General features: G+C 52.5%; 2 protein-coding genes and 1 long non-coding RNA gene across 5 annotated transcripts in view; 1 reads left to right on the top strand and 2 right to left on the bottom strand.

Annotated features, from left to right (window-relative positions):
* The first annotated feature begins 89 nt into the window (after positions 1 to 89).
* On the top strand, positions 90 to 1,069 carry LOC115278428. Its single transcript, XR_003902885.1, has 2 exons — positions 90 to 574; positions 780 to 1,069. It is a non-coding gene; the product is annotated as an uncharacterized LOC115278428 (long non-coding RNA).
* A 724-nt stretch (positions 1,070 to 1,793) lies between these two features.
* RPLP0 (ribosomal protein lateral stalk subunit P0) lies at positions 1,794 to 6,130 on the bottom strand. The gene is made up of 8 exons (XM_029921890.1): positions 6,069 to 6,130; positions 5,683 to 5,784; positions 4,538 to 4,713; positions 4,341 to 4,428; positions 4,092 to 4,238; positions 3,797 to 3,982; positions 2,564 to 2,704; positions 1,794 to 2,025 (listed from the first exon to the last, which is right to left on the bottom strand). Exons 2-8 carry the CDS (start codon positions 5,734 to 5,736, stop codon positions 1,864 to 1,866), a joined length of 954 nt encoding a protein of 317 aa, XP_029777750.1. The 5' UTR covers positions 5,737 to 5,784; positions 6,069 to 6,130; the 3' UTR covers positions 1,794 to 1,863.
* A 3,201-nt stretch (positions 6,131 to 9,331) lies between these two features.
* The window catches only part of PXN (paxillin), a 46,927-nt gene continuing 39,669 nt past the window's right edge, over positions 9,332 to 16,589 (bottom strand). Inside the window, exons 8-14 of one of the 3 annotated variants that reach the window (XM_029921856.1) lie at positions 15,475 to 15,750; positions 14,144 to 14,242; positions 13,705 to 13,875; positions 13,424 to 13,597; positions 12,536 to 12,617; positions 12,231 to 12,379; positions 9,332 to 11,451 (exon numbers count right to left, since the gene is read on the bottom strand). In XM_029921856.1, coding sequence (XP_029777716.1) covers positions 11,185 to 11,451; positions 12,231 to 12,379; positions 12,536 to 12,617; positions 13,424 to 13,597; positions 13,705 to 13,875; positions 14,144 to 14,242; positions 15,475 to 15,750 — 1,218 coding nt within the window. In that variant the 3' untranslated portion in view covers positions 9,332 to 11,184. The remainder of the gene's footprint in view (positions 11,452 to 12,230; positions 12,380 to 12,535; positions 12,618 to 13,423; positions 13,598 to 13,704; positions 13,876 to 14,143; positions 14,243 to 15,474; positions 15,751 to 16,589) is intronic. The other 2 variants (XM_029921853.1, XM_029921854.1) reach the window with 2 other exon arrangements.

The raw sequence follows: 16,589 nt of genomic DNA, 5'->3' as shown, positions 1-16,589 counted from the left end.
TGCCGGCGCTGACTCCGGAACCGCTTCCGGAGCGCTTCCGGGTCACGGCGCGGGCCCACGCGGCAGGGCGAGGCCAGGAGCCCGTTAGGGCCGGGCCTGGCGCCCCCGGGCGGGAAGGCGGCCGCTGCAGCTGTCGCGGGGAGGCGGGGAGCGGGGTCTGGAGCGTGGCAGGTGCCGGGAAGGTCGCGGCCGCCTTCCTGGAGGCCCGCTCCTCCGCCCCGGGGCCTTCTCAGCCCGGCCTCGTGGGAAACGAGGGCCTTTGAGAACGTGTCAGGCGATGAGACGGCCCTTTGGCCTCCGCCCCCTCTTCGAGTTGGCAGGTCCCGCCTGAACTCCCCAAAGTGGGCCTTTACCCAGTAAAGACCAGTCTTTAGAGAAAGGAGTTTCCTAAATGGCAGAACTGAACTTGGTAAAAGACAGCGAACTAGTAACCTGAGTTTGTAAATCAGTGGCGGACAATGTAGGAGTTAGAAAACAAGGTAGATCTGGCTGCCACGGCAGTATTCAGGAGCTGTAAGGAGCCCGCTCAGGGTGAACCTGGTTCCAGGCCGGAAGCCAAAGCAAAGACCACAGGGTGAGATGCAGAAGGCAGGAACAGGGCCTCCGGGTCCACAGGGCGTTTTCTAAATTTTCCGTATAGATCGGCCAACTCTAAGTTTAGTGAATGGGATCTGCCCAGTTAATTGTTGGCCCTCTATTAGCCTGTATCAGCAATGGCTTTCAAACTTTAGATGGAAACCCAATTGTAACAAATACCTTTACATCACCACCCACTACAGATTTGTAACAAGAAACACCTACCCTTTCAGCAACAATGTTTCCTCCTTAGACACTACCTACTCATCATGAAAAACACTCAACGGACAGTACACCTACTCAAAGTATCTTAGAGGCACCCAAGCTACGGGCCAGATGGTCATGGAAGGAAGAATTCTGGTACTATAAAAACACAGTTAAGGGTGCTTGGCTGACTGTCGGTAGAAGTCGGTAGACTTCTGATCTCAAGAGTTGTTTGAGAACCAAGCTTGGTATAAAAATTGCTTAAAAATAAAATCTTGAGGCACCTGGGTGGCTCGGTTAAGTGTCTGACTTCAGCCATTATCTCACAGTTCAGTACTTAGAGCCCCATGTCAAGGGCTTGGGAATCTCTCTGTCCCTCCCCTGCTTATGCTTTCTCTGGGGCCCCTGGGTGACTCAGTCTGTTAAACATCCAACTTCCACTCAGGTCATGATCTCACAGTTGAGTTCGAGCCTGCCATCAGGCTCTGTGCCAACAGCTCAGATTCTAGAGGCTGCTTCAGACTGTCTCCCTCTCTCTCGGCCCCTCCCCTGCCCATGCTCTCTTATCTCTCAGAAAACATTAAGGGGCGCCTGGCGGGCTCAGTGGGTTGGGCGTCCAACTTTGGCTCAGGGCATGATCTCACAGTTCATGGGTTCAAGCCCTGCGTTGGGCTGTGCTGACAGGTCAGAGCCTGGAGCCTGCTTCAGATTCTGTCTCCCTCTCCTGATCACAGTCTCTCTCTCTCTCTCAAAAATAAATGTGAAAAGAAAACTTTTTTTAAAGAAAAGAAACATTAAAATTTAAAAAAAATAAAACCTTAAGAAAAGTTAACACTGGATGGTATTGGATGCTGGGAGAACAACGCCTCAATTACAAGTGGACATGTGGAGGGGCAGGCGAGAACACCACAATGTCACCTTCAAATACAGCTCTCCCGTTTACCATGGCTCTAGTTCCTAGTATACAGTAGCACTTGAACCTCAAAATGCACAAAATGGAAGACACCAGAGACTCTTAAGAGAAGTATGCCTTTATTTCCTTGTTTCACAAATAAAGTTGGCTGAAATGGTTGCTTTTGGTGACTAGTCAAAGAGACCAAATCCCATATCCTCATCTGATTCCTCCGACTCTTCCTTTGCTTCGACCTTGGCTGGGGCTGCGGCGGCAGCAGGTGCAGCGGTGGTGGCAGCGGCCACGGGGGCAGCAGCCACAAATGCCGATGGATCAGCCAAGAAGGCCTTGACCTGAAGCAAGGGAGAAAAGTTCATGATCAAAATGGTCATCCACACCCCTACTACCCACAACCCCTCAGGTCTGGTTCAATGGCCAGTAACTTCTAAGCCAGTGAAGCCTTCCCTGGAAGTGATCAGGCAAGACAGCTTGGCTGTGGCCTGGTGAGTTTAGGCCCAGCTCTTACCCATCAACTAGCCCTTCTTTGGGCCTCCTGTCATCTCTAAAGTCAAGGACACACCTCCACTGCCCCCCACGTATCTCCTTTGGGGGTGCCTAGGCGCTCAGTGAAGCATCTGACCTCGGCTTAGGTCATCTCACGTTTCGTGAGTTCGAGCCCTGCATCAGATGAACTCCAGCCCTGCTCTGGGTGAGCCCCGTTTTCTCTCTCTCTCTGCCCCTCGCAGGATTCTGTCTCTCTGCTCCAGGCTCACTTGCACCCTCTCTCAAAAAAAAAAATCTGCTTTGTAAAATGATTATTAAAGCACAACCCAGCAGGCTGTCGGCCATGTATCCCCATCAGGCGCATTGTGGTCCTAGTGGGTTTTTCACCTTTTCAGCAAGTGGGAAGGTGTAATCAGTCTCCACAGACAAAGCCAGAACACGCTTGTATCCATTGATGATAGAATGCGGCACTGATGCAACAGTTGGGTAACCTATCTGCAGGCATACGCTGGCAACATTGCGGACACCCTATGGAGGGAGAGAAAAATCACACTTCAGGGGCGATATCCTACAGACAAGATCGTGAAGTCCAAGCAAAGTTCAACAGCAGACAAGACTTGCCGGGTTAGCATCTTAGTCTCACACAGGACACTTCAAACTTCACCTCACACCAAATGCTCCTGGCAGGGCCATTCAGATCCAGTCATTTATAAATGCTTTTGGCCCTTATTCCCAACATGAGTGGTTCCTAAACCATAATGATAGATAGCATTTGCTTAAAAATAAATTTTGTGAAAACATTAACTGTTAAGATAAACCATTCCGTTCTATGAGAAAAAAACGTTAAGCCAATTCCACGTGTGAATTTCAGCCACTAGTGAGATTTCTGAGCAAACAGTTAACACTATAATTCCAATTTTTCATTTGTCCAAGAAAAAAGGAGTTCTATCTTCTATCACCTTATTTGTCCATCAAAAAATACTTTACTAGGGCACCTGGGTGGCTCAGTCGGTTGAGTGCCCGACTTCAGCTCAGGTCATGATCTCATAGTTCATGGGTTCAAGCCCCACATAGGGCTCTGTGCTGACAGCTCAGAGCCTGGAGCCTGCTTCCAATTCTGTGTATCCTTCTCGCTCTGCTTCTCCCCTGCTCATGATCTGTCTTTCTCTGTCTCTCAAAAATAAATAAAAATGTTAAAAAAAAAACTTAAAAAAAAATACTTTACTGTCAAAAGCTAAGCAAGATAATTCCAGAAAAAGTCAGTCCTTCCCAAACAGGATCCTAGCCACACATGTATTACACACGGTCCTCATGTTTTTCGTTTCTCCTTTGACTCGTGACTCTCTGCACAATCTCATGATTTGCTGCAGGCCCAAGAATAATTATGGTCCTCACTAGGTGCCCAGTGCTGTCAGATGGCTTTATACTCATCCATTCGTTAAATCTTTCAAGCACCTTATATCATTATTGCTCTACAGACGGAAAGTGAGGTAAACAGAGTAAGTATCTGTCTCTGGTCACACGGCTGCTTGCAGCTCCGCAGCCGGTTTGAAGACCGGCTTTCAGGCTGCAGCTCTCAACGACTGAGGTACCAAGGGGCCTGCGATGGACAGCATGTACCTCCAGGAAGCGAGAATGCAGAGTCTCCTCCGTGATGTCCAGCACTTCAGGGTTGTAGATGCTGCCGTTGTCAAACACCTGCTGGATGATCAGCCCGAAGGAGAAGGGCGAGATGTTCAGCATGTTCAGCAGTGTGGCTTCGCTGGCTCCCACTTTGTCTCCAGTCTTAATCAGCTGCACGTCGCTCTGAGGAACAAGGCAGGGTCAGCAGTCAACACCCGGACAGCCAGCTGGTCCACCGCAACCACGCCCCTGCCACTGGCCTGGCTAGCACGGGCAAGCCAAGCCCACTCACCAGGATCTCAATGGTGCCCCTGGAGATCTTCGTGGTGATGCCTAAAGCCTGGAAGAAGGAGGTCTTCTCGGGCCCCAGACCAGTGTTCTGGGCTGGCACAGTGACTTCACATGGGGCTATGGCACCAGCACGGGCGGCAGCTGGCACCTGAAAGAAAACAATAGTGAGAAGTCTTCCCACCACAACTTGAGCATGGTCAGTTTTGCTTTGAAGGAGCCAAAATTAAGCCAACCCGAGTCTCCCCCTTACCTTATTAGCCAGCAGCATGTCCCTGATCTCAGTGAGGTCCTCCTTCGTGAACACAAAGCCCACGTTCCCCCGGATGTGAGGCAACAGTCTGCAAAGAGAAGTTTACGGGAGACTGTCACCTTTTGCACCAGCCTTCTCCAGGGAAAAGGAGAAGGGCACGAAGAAGGGAAGACACGACGCCCAAACAATTAACGGACTTCTCCAGAGCTGGGTTGTTCTCCAGATGTCCTCGGATGGCCTTGCGCATCATGGTGTTCTTGCCCATCAGCACCACAGCCTTCCCGCGGAGGGACATGCGGATCTGCTGCATCTGCTTGGAACCCACGTTGTCTGCTCCCACAATGAAGCATTTTGGATAATCATCCAAAAGTTGCTACGAAAACAAGCCAGAAACAAATGAGGGTTAGCAGGAGTTAAGAGGAAAAGTACTAGGAGAAACCAAATCCCACGCTCAATGATCTCCATCTCCCTTCCTTCCTTCTAAGCTTTTTAAGTGATTCCCTAACTGGGACAATTTCTCCCACCAGGAGCCCACCTGAGTGGTAAAACTGACAGATTTGTCAATCTGTACCCTGAATATGAACATGGACAATTAGGTTTCTACGTTCAGTCCAATTTTTTTACAGTAACATTTTTAATTCTTCCCAGTTATGAGGCAGGTTTCTGATTCATTAATGGCTGCATTAACAGAAGAAAAAAAACCATTCCAAATAAGGCTAGGTTTGCAGCATTTTCAAATAGGACATAACGCAAGTACAACAAAACATTACTTGCAGAATCTAGATGGTGGATATGTGATTCCTAGACAATGCTTTTAAGTTCTCTGTATGTCTGAAAACTTCATGACTAACAGGGGAGAACAGCCTAAGCTCCACAAGGCAGCCTAATGCACAAAGCATGGTCTGCGTTTCTGGGTAGGGAAGACCCACCTCAAGACCACCCAAGAGAATACATTCACAAGATGTGTGGTATCCTGACTGAGGAGACCTCAATATGCAACAAGTTGCCACTTTATAATGAGTCATTCATTGCCTCAGACGGTCCCAAAACGGAGGCAGAACTTCAGAGCCATGATGAGTGCTATTTGGAAGCCAGACAGACCAGAAAATGAATGCTGTCATCCCAGGAGCCAACTGACCTGCCTAAACCCGTTTATCTGAAAAAAGGGGTGGGGGGGGGAGGAGAGGGTAGATCACTGCAAACTGTGGGAGTTAAATGAGATTTTCCTAAAATGGTCATTTAGTAGCTGGCACCGAGGCAGTGCACACGACAGCTGATCGTCCCTATTAGTACCCAAGGCCCAAGCCGCATAATGGGCGATCGCGACCCACCCCGCACTTACAATGATCTTAAGGAAGTAGTTGGACTTCCAGGTCGCCCTGTCTTCCCTGGGCATCACGGCGGTGCGTCAGGGATTGCCACGCAGGGTTTAAAGACGATGTCACTGAGGAGAGAGAGGGGAGCTCAGGCAACCCCTCCCGGGCCCCCGGCCCCATGGTCCCGCCGGGCTCCAAGCCCAAGGCCTATGCAGGGCAGGCCACGCGTGAGCGCCCGCCAGCCCGATCGGGGACTGCCGCCGCCGTCACCACCACTCGGGGACCGCAGGCCACCTCCGAGGCCCCAGACTGGACAGCCCCGGACCCCGCCCTCCACCCCCCAAGATCTCACAAAGACCCCCATCTTTCCCGCCGCCGCCAGTGCCGGCCCTACCCTAGGACCCACACGAACCTCTCACGAGGACGCCTGGAGAGAGGAGGGCCGCGCGCCGGCGCACACCTTTTATATGTGAGCCAACCGACCAATCAGAAGACGAGGACGATATCCTCGTCTATTGGCTGGTGCCGCCGCCCGTCTGGTGACGCACAGCTCATCTAGACCGGCATTGGGTGATATTGCTGCCACTCCAACCAACGGAAAGCCTCCTTTAAATGAAGACGGTTAAGAACGGCGCTTCCGGGTGTTTGGAGAAACTGTCGCAGAGCTGCTGTCCTCTGCTGGGCTGGAGCTGCTCGAGTGTGGCAGCTAGAGCTTGAGACCCGAGCGTTCAAGTTTTCTCCGGCCACCTGGCCAAATGGCAAACTACAAGAGTACAATGTGGAGCTGAGAAATAATTGCATATGCTTTAGAAACAGCATAATCTCTTGTCTACAGTTTGTTCTTCCCCCTACTAAAACAGAGGAATCTTTTAAAACCGAGGTTAGGTCATTTCTCATCTGCTCAGAATTACTGAAAGGCTTCCCATTTCCCTCAGAGTTAAAAGCCTAAAACTTCAAAACAAGGTCCTGCATAATCTGCTCTGTACCTATCCTCCTATCATTTCTTTTCCTACTGACTCATTCGCTTCCAGCCAGACGATGCTCCTCCCTATTTCTCCGGAGTATGCTTCCACTTTAGGCTCCTTGCTGGTATCCACAAAATTAACTCAAATCCATCAAATCTTGGCTCAAATATCATGCACTCAAGGAAGCCTGCCCAGCGGCCCCCGGGTGGCTCAGTTGGTTAAGCGTCTGACTTCCGGCTCAGGGCATGATCTCATAGTTCGTGGGTTCAAGCCCGGCCTCAGGCTCTGTGCTGACACCTGGCTCAAAGCCTGGAGCCTGTCTTCAGATTCTGTGTGTGTCTCTCTCTGACTCTCCCCTGCTCATGCTGTCTCTCTCTCTCTCTCTCTCTCTCTCTCTCTCTCAAAAATGAATATGACATTAAAAAAAATTTTTTTAAGAGGAGGCCTACCCTGATCACCCTATTTAAAATTATCCCAAAAATCCACTACCACTACCCCATTCCCTCCTTACTCTGTTGGGGGGGGGGGCGGGTTGTGGGGGGATTTTTTGGTAGCACTTACACCTTTTTTTTTAGCACTTCGACTTTATAACACACTACATAACTTATTACATTGTTAGTTGTCTATCTCTCCCTGAAGAATGCAAGCTCCACAAAGCAGAGACATTTGTCTTATGCCTGGCACATAGCAAATATATAATAAATATTTATGGAATGAATGACTGCAAGCTTTGCAGTCAGAAGACTCTTCTTCTACCACTTGCTAAATATGTCATCTTGGGAACTAATTTCACCTTGCTGACCCTCTGTTTCCCTTTCCTTAGCTGTAAAATGGGGATAATCAACCTGAGCTGAAGCCGGACACTCAACCGACTGAGCCACCCAGGCACCCCGAGGAAAGAGAATTTTAAGCAGACTCCAGGCTCAGCACAGAGCCCGGTGTCGGGCTCCAACCCATGACCCTGGGATCATGACCTGAGCCAAAATCAGGAGTTGGACACTCAACCAACTGAGCCATCCTGGTGCCCTCAATCCTTATTTGAATACTTATGCTATATCCATAATTTTTTTTTAATGACTGAGCTTAGATCCTAGGAAAGAAGGCATTTTTCTATCTTCACCCTTTTCACATGGCCAAGTTAGAAATTTGTTTTTTTTTGTTTCAAAGTTTTCTAGTGCCTCTGATAACCAGCTGTTTAGAGAACTGTTGGGGTCAATTACTGCCAAGCTCTCTTTTTAATGACAATGTATTACTGCATGCTCAGGATTGCGCTAAGTACTTTGTGCACATTCCTGCTGTGAATCTTTGCAACAATTCCCTGAGGAGGTACGATATTAGTATTCCCATTTATCAGTGAGAAAATTCACAGAAGTTAAACAACTTGCCCAGACCTTCAGCCAATAAACAGTGGCTTCCAGGGTGCCTGGGTGGCTCAGTTGGTTGAGCATCCAACTTGGCCTCAGGTCATGATCTTGAGGTTTACAAGTTTGAGCCCCACATCGGGCTCGCTGGTATCAGCACAGAGCCTGCTTCAGATCCTCTGTCCCCTTCTTTCTCTGCCCCTCCCCTGCTCGTGTGCACATGCTCCCTCTCTCTCAAAAATAAACATTAAAAAATGGCTTTGGAACTGAAATCTAGGAGCAAGTTCAAAGCTCATGGGCCTCATGATGCTATACAGTTCCTTCCAAACCCTGCGGTTTGGTATTCCAAACATACTTTTCCAAGAATGTACATACTCACATGGTACCTTTCCAAGGTACCATCCTCGCTCTGATGATATAAATATCATCTCTAATTGTGGTACATCAATATAATGGAGTATCATGAAGCCATTAAAGATGCGGATCTATATTTATTGACACAGGAAAATACTCAAAAAGTACAGTTGAGTGAAAAAGCAAATTACCGTGAAGTGCGCCATATACATTTCTATAAATAAATCTATCATGGTCTGGAAAAATAAACCATCATTACTTTTAGGTGACGGTTGAAGGTAATTTCCACTTGAGTTCACTGTGAAATGGTCAATCAGGATTCTAACTAGAATTCAACATGCTTTTTTTTGGAAACGCATTAGAGAGAACAGGGAAATTGTGAAGTAGCGAGAGGAACAAAGCTATTCAGGAAGCTCCTACTAGGACTGGAGTTCTGGCTCAGACCAGGAGGAAGCATGCAAATATGGATGTGACCACCGGGGGGCAGTAGAGACCCACTCTCAATTATAAGTCTGCCAACTCTGCTGGGAGTTTCCTACCCCTCCACCCATCCTGGAGCAGGAGGCTGGTCAAAGCAGGAACACAGAGGCAAGCCCTGTGTTCACATCCTGCCTCTGAGCTCACTCAGATGATTGTGCTGTCCATGTCAGTTCTCTCTGAATCCCTTCCTGTATCTGCAAATGAATGTGAGGACACCAACAGGCCTATGTTGAGGATGCCTTGCAGGGAATCTAGAACAAAACACCAAGGCAGGGCCTGACCCGTGCAGGGTCCAACAGCACTGCTCCACCTGCTTTTCCTCACCAACTGCTGAAGAAAGAACCAAGTTCACGCAGGGATCCCATTCATGGCAGCATTTTGCCTCAAAAAAGGGAACATCACTGAGTTACTCTCATACTGTGGTCCCCATGAATCTGCGGAAGGTTTGGTCTCTCTTCTGGCACTGAGTTGTTACCTCAGACGCGATCTTCCTCACCAAGAAAAGGCACTAGGCATGGGTGAAAATAATGGCAAACTTTATTGGCATAAATCACAGGAATTGAAATGGGGAAAAGCCAGGTTAAAAGTTTACAGAGAAAAGAATAAAATAAAATCCTCAAATAACCATTGACCGTGAAGGTGGACCCCAGAAACCTCAGTACCCCTAAGGGAGGGGCCTGGGGCCGGTCACTGTAAACAGAGCTATAAGGCCTATGGGTGGGAGTGGAGACGTCAGGCCTTTGGAGAGGCCTGGCTGACCTCCCAGACTGGGGCTGCTCCTAGCCCTGCCTCAGAGGAGGGGGACCCTCTTGTGAGACCCCGACAGTCTCTGCTATGAGGCTAGTGGGAGCGGTCTGGATCTTCCTCACATTAGACCCAGCAGGGGCCCCTTCTGTGGACCCGGAACCCCAAGCCTGCCTTCTCCTGTTTCATCCTTGGGGAACAGGGCTCTGGGGGCTTCCCACTGTTTTAGCAGGATCCCGTCCCTCTGCCCAGAGTCCTATCAGGCCCCCTTGCAAAAACTTTTGGGCCCTTTTCCCCAGACATCCAGGCTCCAGGGAGGGCAGGGGAAATTTGGGGAAAGGAGGGGCCCAGTGGAATCAACAAGGCCAATGGTCAAAGTGAGACACCTGCTTTCCCAAGAAGGCAGAAGAAAAAGCCAGAGAGAAGCATGAGGAGGCCAAGAATGTTCTGTAGGTTCTCTTTGCTGCCAAAAAGTTCACAGGGGAGCAGGTGCTCCTGATGGCTTACTTAGACAGGAATCAGCACCCCCAAAGTGTACTTTCCCCTTTCTCCCCCTCAGGAGCAGGATGGATGAGGTTCAGAATTCTAGGCCCCAAAGGCCAAGACATCCCAAGGCCAGTTTCAGTTAAGAGCTTGCTGGCCCAGGGAGTAAGGAAGGAGTTTTAAAATACAGCAGTTTACAAAACAGTCCTGGTGAGCTATGAAGTTAAGGAAGGGGAGTCAGAGAGCTGCTCTGAATTCACCTGCTTGTGCTAAGAAAAAATAAAATACAAATTGCTTCCCCACCCCAAGCCCTCAGTACAAGGCAATGCCACGCCACGGCCATCGTAACCAACAGGACCAACGGCCGTGGAGGAGGAAAGTATAAAAGGGGACATTGTTAAAATCTCTTCAAAATCATTTGTAAAGAGAAGTAAAAGCAACTCAAGCCGATACGAATTCAAACCTCAGTGTAGAAATCTATCAAAGTCGGTACAGTGTCCAGGCACGGGGTAAAACTCGCCCCCTCACGCCATCCCAGAGACGGAGGAAGTAACTATAAAACATTATTGCTGGAGAGGCCTTTCTCAGTAGAACCAGGGTGGTTATGGGGGGGTCGAGGGGGCAGGGGGTGGCTGCCCAGGCCTGGGGAGACTGGAAGGGCAGGAGGAGCACAAGAAACCTTCTGGGCGGCCCCTTGGCCACGTCCACCCTTGGACAGGTGGGTTTATGCTGGCGTTGTCTGAAGGGAGCTGGGTGCCCCCCAGGACTCTCGGACAAGGATAATTAGGTCAGCACAGGGGAAGAGGGATTAAAAAAAGCCCATCTGACCCTGCCTGCCCGTCCCCCTGGCTCCGCTGCCCAAACAGGAGTGAGAGATGGCTCCAGCGTGGGGTGCTGGCATGGCCAGGCGGGTCGGTGGGGACACACGTCCAGGGAGGAGGAAGGGCCGGCAGCCTGGGCGGGGGCTGCAGGACGAGGAGAGCCCAGGGGCTCTGGCAGGGGAAGGAAGAGCGGCCGTCTTGCCATCCTGCGCCAGCCAAGGACATGGGTTCCAGTTTCAGTCAGGCTTGCCCCTGCACCCCTGGGCAAGGCCTCTGGGTCACAGTAGCAGTTGGGGAGGGGGCGGGGCCAGGGCGGGGGCCTAGCAGAAGAGCTTGAGAAAGCAGTTCTGACAGTAAGGCTTGTCGTTCTGCTCCTTGAATGTGCCCTTGTTGAGCTGCTTGAGGCAGAAGGCACAGACGAAGTGCTCCGGGTGGAACTTCTTGGCCATGGCGGTGATGCAGCGGCCCGTAATGGGCTTCTGGCAGCCGGAGCAGAGCGAGCCCCGCCGCTCGTGGTAGTGCACCTCACAGTAGGGCTGCCCGTCGTGCTCGAAGAAGCTGCCGTTGACGAAGGGTGTGAAGCACTCCTGCCAGGCAGAAGAGGGGGGTGGCGGCAGAGAAAAGGGGACTCAGGCCGGGGCACAGGGGCTGAGACATCTGCCACTGGCATGGGCAGAAGTCAGTCAAGGTCACGGCTCCCCGCTTGCTGAGCATTTCCTATGTGCCAAGTGCTGCACTAAACGCTTACTGGATTCTTCCAACAGGGAAGGCAACTGAGGCCTAGGAGTTCAATGACGTGCCTAAGGTCATGTGTCTACTAAGTTTCACAGATTCAAACATAGGTCTGACTTGACTACTGGGCAGGTAACTGTAGCACTGTGCCCAGAAAGCTACCTGCATTCTTGGGTGTCAAAGGCACCAAGAAGTCCTGCAGTGAGCAGTGTTTTCCAAACCTATCTGGTGTGAAAGCCCTTGCTGGATCCCTAACATATGTGGACTCCCATTACCTCCAGAATGCAGTTTGGAGACCATGACCCAATATTTCCGCTGAGGCTGCTAAATGCATGATCTCATTTCATTCTCACGTGCCCTTCTGCCGAACATGACCAGCGCCAGGGCCACCCAACACACAGGACAAGGGTTGGGGACATGTCTACCTTACTCCTCTTGGTTTTTCCCAGCCTCAGTATGAGTCCTGGCCCAGGACCCACTGGACTTGGGAACTGTACCCCCTCCCCCTATCTGCTACCCCTTTAATAACTCCCAAGTTAGATCCAGAGAGCATAACGGCGGGGGGGGGGGGGGGGCTTCTCTCCCCACTGCCCACTCCCTGCTCCCTCCAGACGAGCAGCAGGGGGCTCCTTACCCGGCACACAAAGCACTCAGGATGCCAGAGAGTGTTGAGGGCCGAGATGTAGTTCTCCAGGATGGCCCGGGCACAGCCGCCACACTTGGGCGCGAACATGTCAAAGTAATCCTTCCGGCAGTAGGCCTTGCCGTCTTTCTCATGGAACCCTGAGGGGCCGGAGTTTGGGAGGCAGAGTCAGGGCCTCCAGAGGAGGACCCACCCCGACTATCACATCAGCGAAGTCTCTGGCCCTGCCTCCCCAGGGCTGGGGAGGCAGCGGTGCAGAGGGACGGGCAGCCAGTCACCCTGCCTGCCAGCCGTACCTTCAGGACCAAAGAAGGCTCCACACTGGGCGCAGAAGAAGTGCTCGGGGTGCCACGTCCGGTCAAGGGCTGTCACCACTTTCTGTGAAAGCAAAGTATGGGCCCAGAGTCCTATTGCCAACCCAGTGGACAGATCCCACAGCGGAGACTCACAGGCAAGACCGTCCTGCCCACCCGCAGCCCACCCGGCCGCGTCTCCCCTCACTGTGCCTGGATTACGACCAGGAATTCCAATTCACTGAGGGGTGTGACGTGCCTGATGCACTCTCTCTCCTGAATATTCACATGGGGTTAAGCCCACAGGTTCTATTGTGACCCCCATTTTCTTTTTAAAATATTTATAATGTTTATTTACGTTTGAGAGAGAGCGTGAAAGCACGCAAGCAGGGGAGGGACAGAGAAAGAGAGAGAGAGTCGCAGAATTTGAAGACAGGCTTCAGGCTCTGAGCTGTCAGCACAGAGCCCGACGCGGGGCTCACCCCCACAAACTGTGAGATCATGACCTGAGGCGAAGCCGGACGCTTAATCAACTGAGCCACCCAGGCGCCCCTGACTCCCATTTTATAAGTGAAGAAACAGTCTCAGAGAGGCTGAACATTTCCCTAAACATCACAGAGCAGGAGAGTGAGGGAACCAGCACTCCGCTCCATTTATCAGGGCGGGGCTCCTCATCCCTGGGAGCTTTCCTAGAAGGGACTCTGGGAGGGGAGGTGGAAGGGAGGCAGAGGAGACCTGCATCCATCCTGCGTTTGAATCCCAGCCCCACCGTTTTCGGGCTGTGTGAGCTCGAGCATGTGAGTGACCTCTCTGAGCGTCAGGTGGCATGTGCTACAGCGTGGAAGAAATGTGCCAGCACAGCTGCCCTCTTGCCACGCCACAGGGACTCACATCCAGGATGGGACCATTGCAGTAGTAGCAGCGCGGAGAGAAGAGGTTGTGATAGTCCTTTTCACAGTAGGGCTGCCCATCCCGCTCAAAGAAGTTCCGGGATCCAATCTCCTCTTGGCAGTGGGTGCAGACAAAGTGCTCCGGGTGCCACGTCTTTCCCATGGCGGTCACAACCTGAGGAAGGAGGCAGCACACAGCTCGGGGCCCTGGCCTGCCGCGGAGCACCCTCCCCCCAGGAGCACCACCTGCGGCTCTCTCCCCTGCTCCGGCTCCTTCCTCACCTGCCCAGCAATGGGCTTCTTGCAGGCCCCGCAGACCCCTTTGGCAACCGTGGCAACCCCCAGTTTGTTCAGGTCAGACTGCAGGCTCCCCAGCATGCTATCCAGCTGGCTCCCAGGCTTTGGGGGTCCCCCAGGGGGAGAGCTGCTCCCCGTCCTCCCCTGGGCCATGAACTGCAGAGACAGGGAGAAAGGTGGTCAGGACTTCCGGGCCTGGGGACAGTGTCCGCAGCACTGCGGCGCTGGGGGCGTGTCTCCCTCCTGGACAGATGGGCTGATAGAGGCAAGCAGGGCCACCTCTTCAGGGCCTCCAGAGCCCAAAGGGTGGGAGTGGCATCCACAGAGGTCCTGGGGGTCAAGGGGGTTCAAGGCACCCCGCCAGCCTGACCGAGGTCCAGAAAACGGGCAAGCAAGACCCTAGGCCCCCAGCCTCAGCACTGACCCCTCCCTCGTCCTGCCCTTCGGGGCTGCTCTGCCTGCCGTTCGGAGGCCGGCCGGCCGCCCAAGCTTCTCCATCCGCAATCTGTTCCAGGCCCTGGATCTTGGGTAGGGGAGGAAACGAGGACAAGAAAACTGTTTTTAATTAAGGAAGAAAGAAAAAGAGACCTTGGTATTGGACCATTGCACAAAAGGAAATCTAAGAGGAGATAAGAGATCCCGCCACCCCCTCCCCCTAGCAGTATCAGAATCAGGAGAAAAATCTAGAGAAGGATGACCCGGGCAGAGGTGAAGAAGGGGAGAAAGGTGAGCCAGCTAAAGGCACAGACGCAGGAAAGGAAGGTGATTGGGGCCAAGAGCAAAGAGGCCTTCTGGGTACTGGCCTGGGGGCTGAAGGGAGATAAGGTTGCTTTCCCTCTTGGGAATGGCTTCCTCAGAGGAGCCTGGGGCAGGACCAAGGGGTAGGTAGAGAGGGGCCCCACTGGAGCAAGAGGACAGCTGACATCAAAGGGCTGGGAGAGTAGATGGCAGGTGACGAGAGGGTCCTAATCAGAGTGAGGTCTAAGGATGGACTGTGGTACCATCCTGACTGCCAGATGGCAGGCGGGGAGGACGGGTGGGCAGCACAGGATGTGTGTGTGTGTGTGTGTGTGTGTGTGTGTGTGTGTGTGTGTGTGTGTGCGCGCGTGTGTGTGTGCGTGCGTGTGTGCGCGCACATGTATGGCTGTGAATGTGCAGGGTGGAGACACATCCTAGGCAGCAGGACAGAGACAGGGAGGCCTGCCTGCATTGGGGGGAAGAGCGGGTCCTCGTCGGTCTGGCAGCCCACGGACCTCCAAGTTTGGGGTGCAAGAGGGGGAGGGGTGGGACCCTTCACGCCCTCCTCCTGCAGCCCTGCCACAGCACTTGGGTCCCCAGGGGAACCTCGTGCAAGAGCGGAGGGCCCCGAGGAGGGGGCGGGCAGGCTGGGTTGAAAAGGGCTGCTGGCTGAGGAGTCCTTGCACTGCTGGAGCACAGGGACAGGAGAAGAAGGAGAAGCCAGAACAGAGAAGGTTCTTCTCAGGGGAACGGGGGAGCCAGGAGGGAAGACGACCTGGGAAGAAGGAAGGAGGGAGAGAGATGAAGCAGAGCAGAGGGCGGGGCACAGCACCATCCCCAGGCTCCCCTTGGGCCTTCCCACCTGGCAGCAAGCGTGAGGCCAAGCCTTACTGGGCCACAGGGTGCAGGACCCCCTCCCCACCCCACACCACATCTCCCCTCCAGCCACCCTGGGGGGAAAAAACTGGGATGCCTACTGCCCTGGCCCTGGCCCAGCCCCAGGCACCTCCTGGCTACCTTCTCTACAAGCTGCCCCCCAGCCCGCCTCCCTCGAGGCTGCACAGTGATGACGACGCCCTCGGTCAGCCAGTCCTCGGCAGAGGCCCCCGCTGCCCCCGCTGCCTCCTCGGCCTCCGGCTGGATGCCCAGCCGACCCTGCAGCTCTGCGATGAGCCGCTCCTGGGATGGGGTCCTGCTCAGGGTGGCGGGGTCCAGCCGGCGGCGAGGGGAGGGCTCCCGGGACATGGGGTGTGCGTGGCCCGTCTCCCGGCTCCTCCTGATCACAGAGCGGATCTGAGGGGGGAGGGGAAGCTGTCACAGTCCCGCTCTGGGCTCAGCCCGAGGCTGCTCAGTCCACACTCAGGTGCCCAGAGGGGAAGAGAGGGCAGGACAAAACTGCCAGAAAAGAGCGAAGCCGAGGGGAGGTGGAGGCAGGGGGTGGAACAGACCCTCCACCCAGGGTTCACCTCCAAGTCGGCAATGACCTTGGGCAAGACACTTCACTTGCAGGGGCCTCAGCCTCTCTATCCTTGAGATGGGGTTAGAATACTTTCCTGGCTGTCTTACAGGGTTATTACAACATTATTTGAAAGGATGTTAAGTGAAAAAGCATAAAGCTCTTTGTTTTTTGGATCTGAAATAGAAAAATGTGGTCTTCCTTCCAGTAAATCTTTTAATTAGTGTTTTCCTTGAGTATATGATAACCTACTGGTTTGTAGTGGTTTCTGGGGGGGGGGTTTTGTTTGTTTTTTGTTTTTTCTTTTTTCTTTTTTTTTTTTTGGTTCTTGCTTTACTTTGTTTTTGGAGAGGACATAAAATTTTAATCACGCAAGAAGCACATAAAAACAGTACCATCAGCCATGGCTTATTGAGGATGACATGCTGTGTTCTCAGCACTTTACAGGCATTATCTCATTTAATCCTCTGGACAACCTGGGGGAGAAATGGTCTATTATAACCCTTATTTTCTCTCTCTCTCTTTTTTTTTAAGTAGTCTCCACAGACAACATGTGGCTTGAACACACAACCCCAAAATCAAGGGTCGCATGCTCCAACTGAGCCAGACAGGTCCCCTACTATTAGCCCCATTTTAAAGATGAGAAAACTGAGGCCGGTTGCCCAAGGTTACACAG

Source organism: Suricata suricatta, chromosome 14 (genome assembly GCF_006229205.1).
Source record: "Suricata suricatta isolate VVHF042 chromosome 14, meerkat_22Aug2017_6uvM2_HiC, whole genome shotgun sequence".
NCBI lineage: Eukaryota > Metazoa > Chordata > Mammalia > Carnivora > Herpestidae > Suricata > Suricata suricatta.
This window is presented reverse-complemented; position numbering and strand designations above follow the sequence as displayed.

Bases quoted from the DNA above. Each gene is read 5' to 3' on its own strand.
- RPLP0 (XM_029921890.1), bottom strand. From the start codon at position 5,736: ATGCCCAGGGAAGACAGGGCGACCTGGAAGTCCAACTACTTCCTTAAG. The intron at 3,983-4,091 runs GTGAGTGGGCTT...CTTGTTCCTCAG, and splicing joins GGGGCACCATTGAGATCCTG to AGCGACGTGCAGCTGATTAA. The intron at 2,705-3,796 runs GTACATGCTGTC...CTCCCTCCATAG, and splicing joins TGCATTCTCGCTTCCTGGAG to GGTGTCCGCAATGTTGCCAG.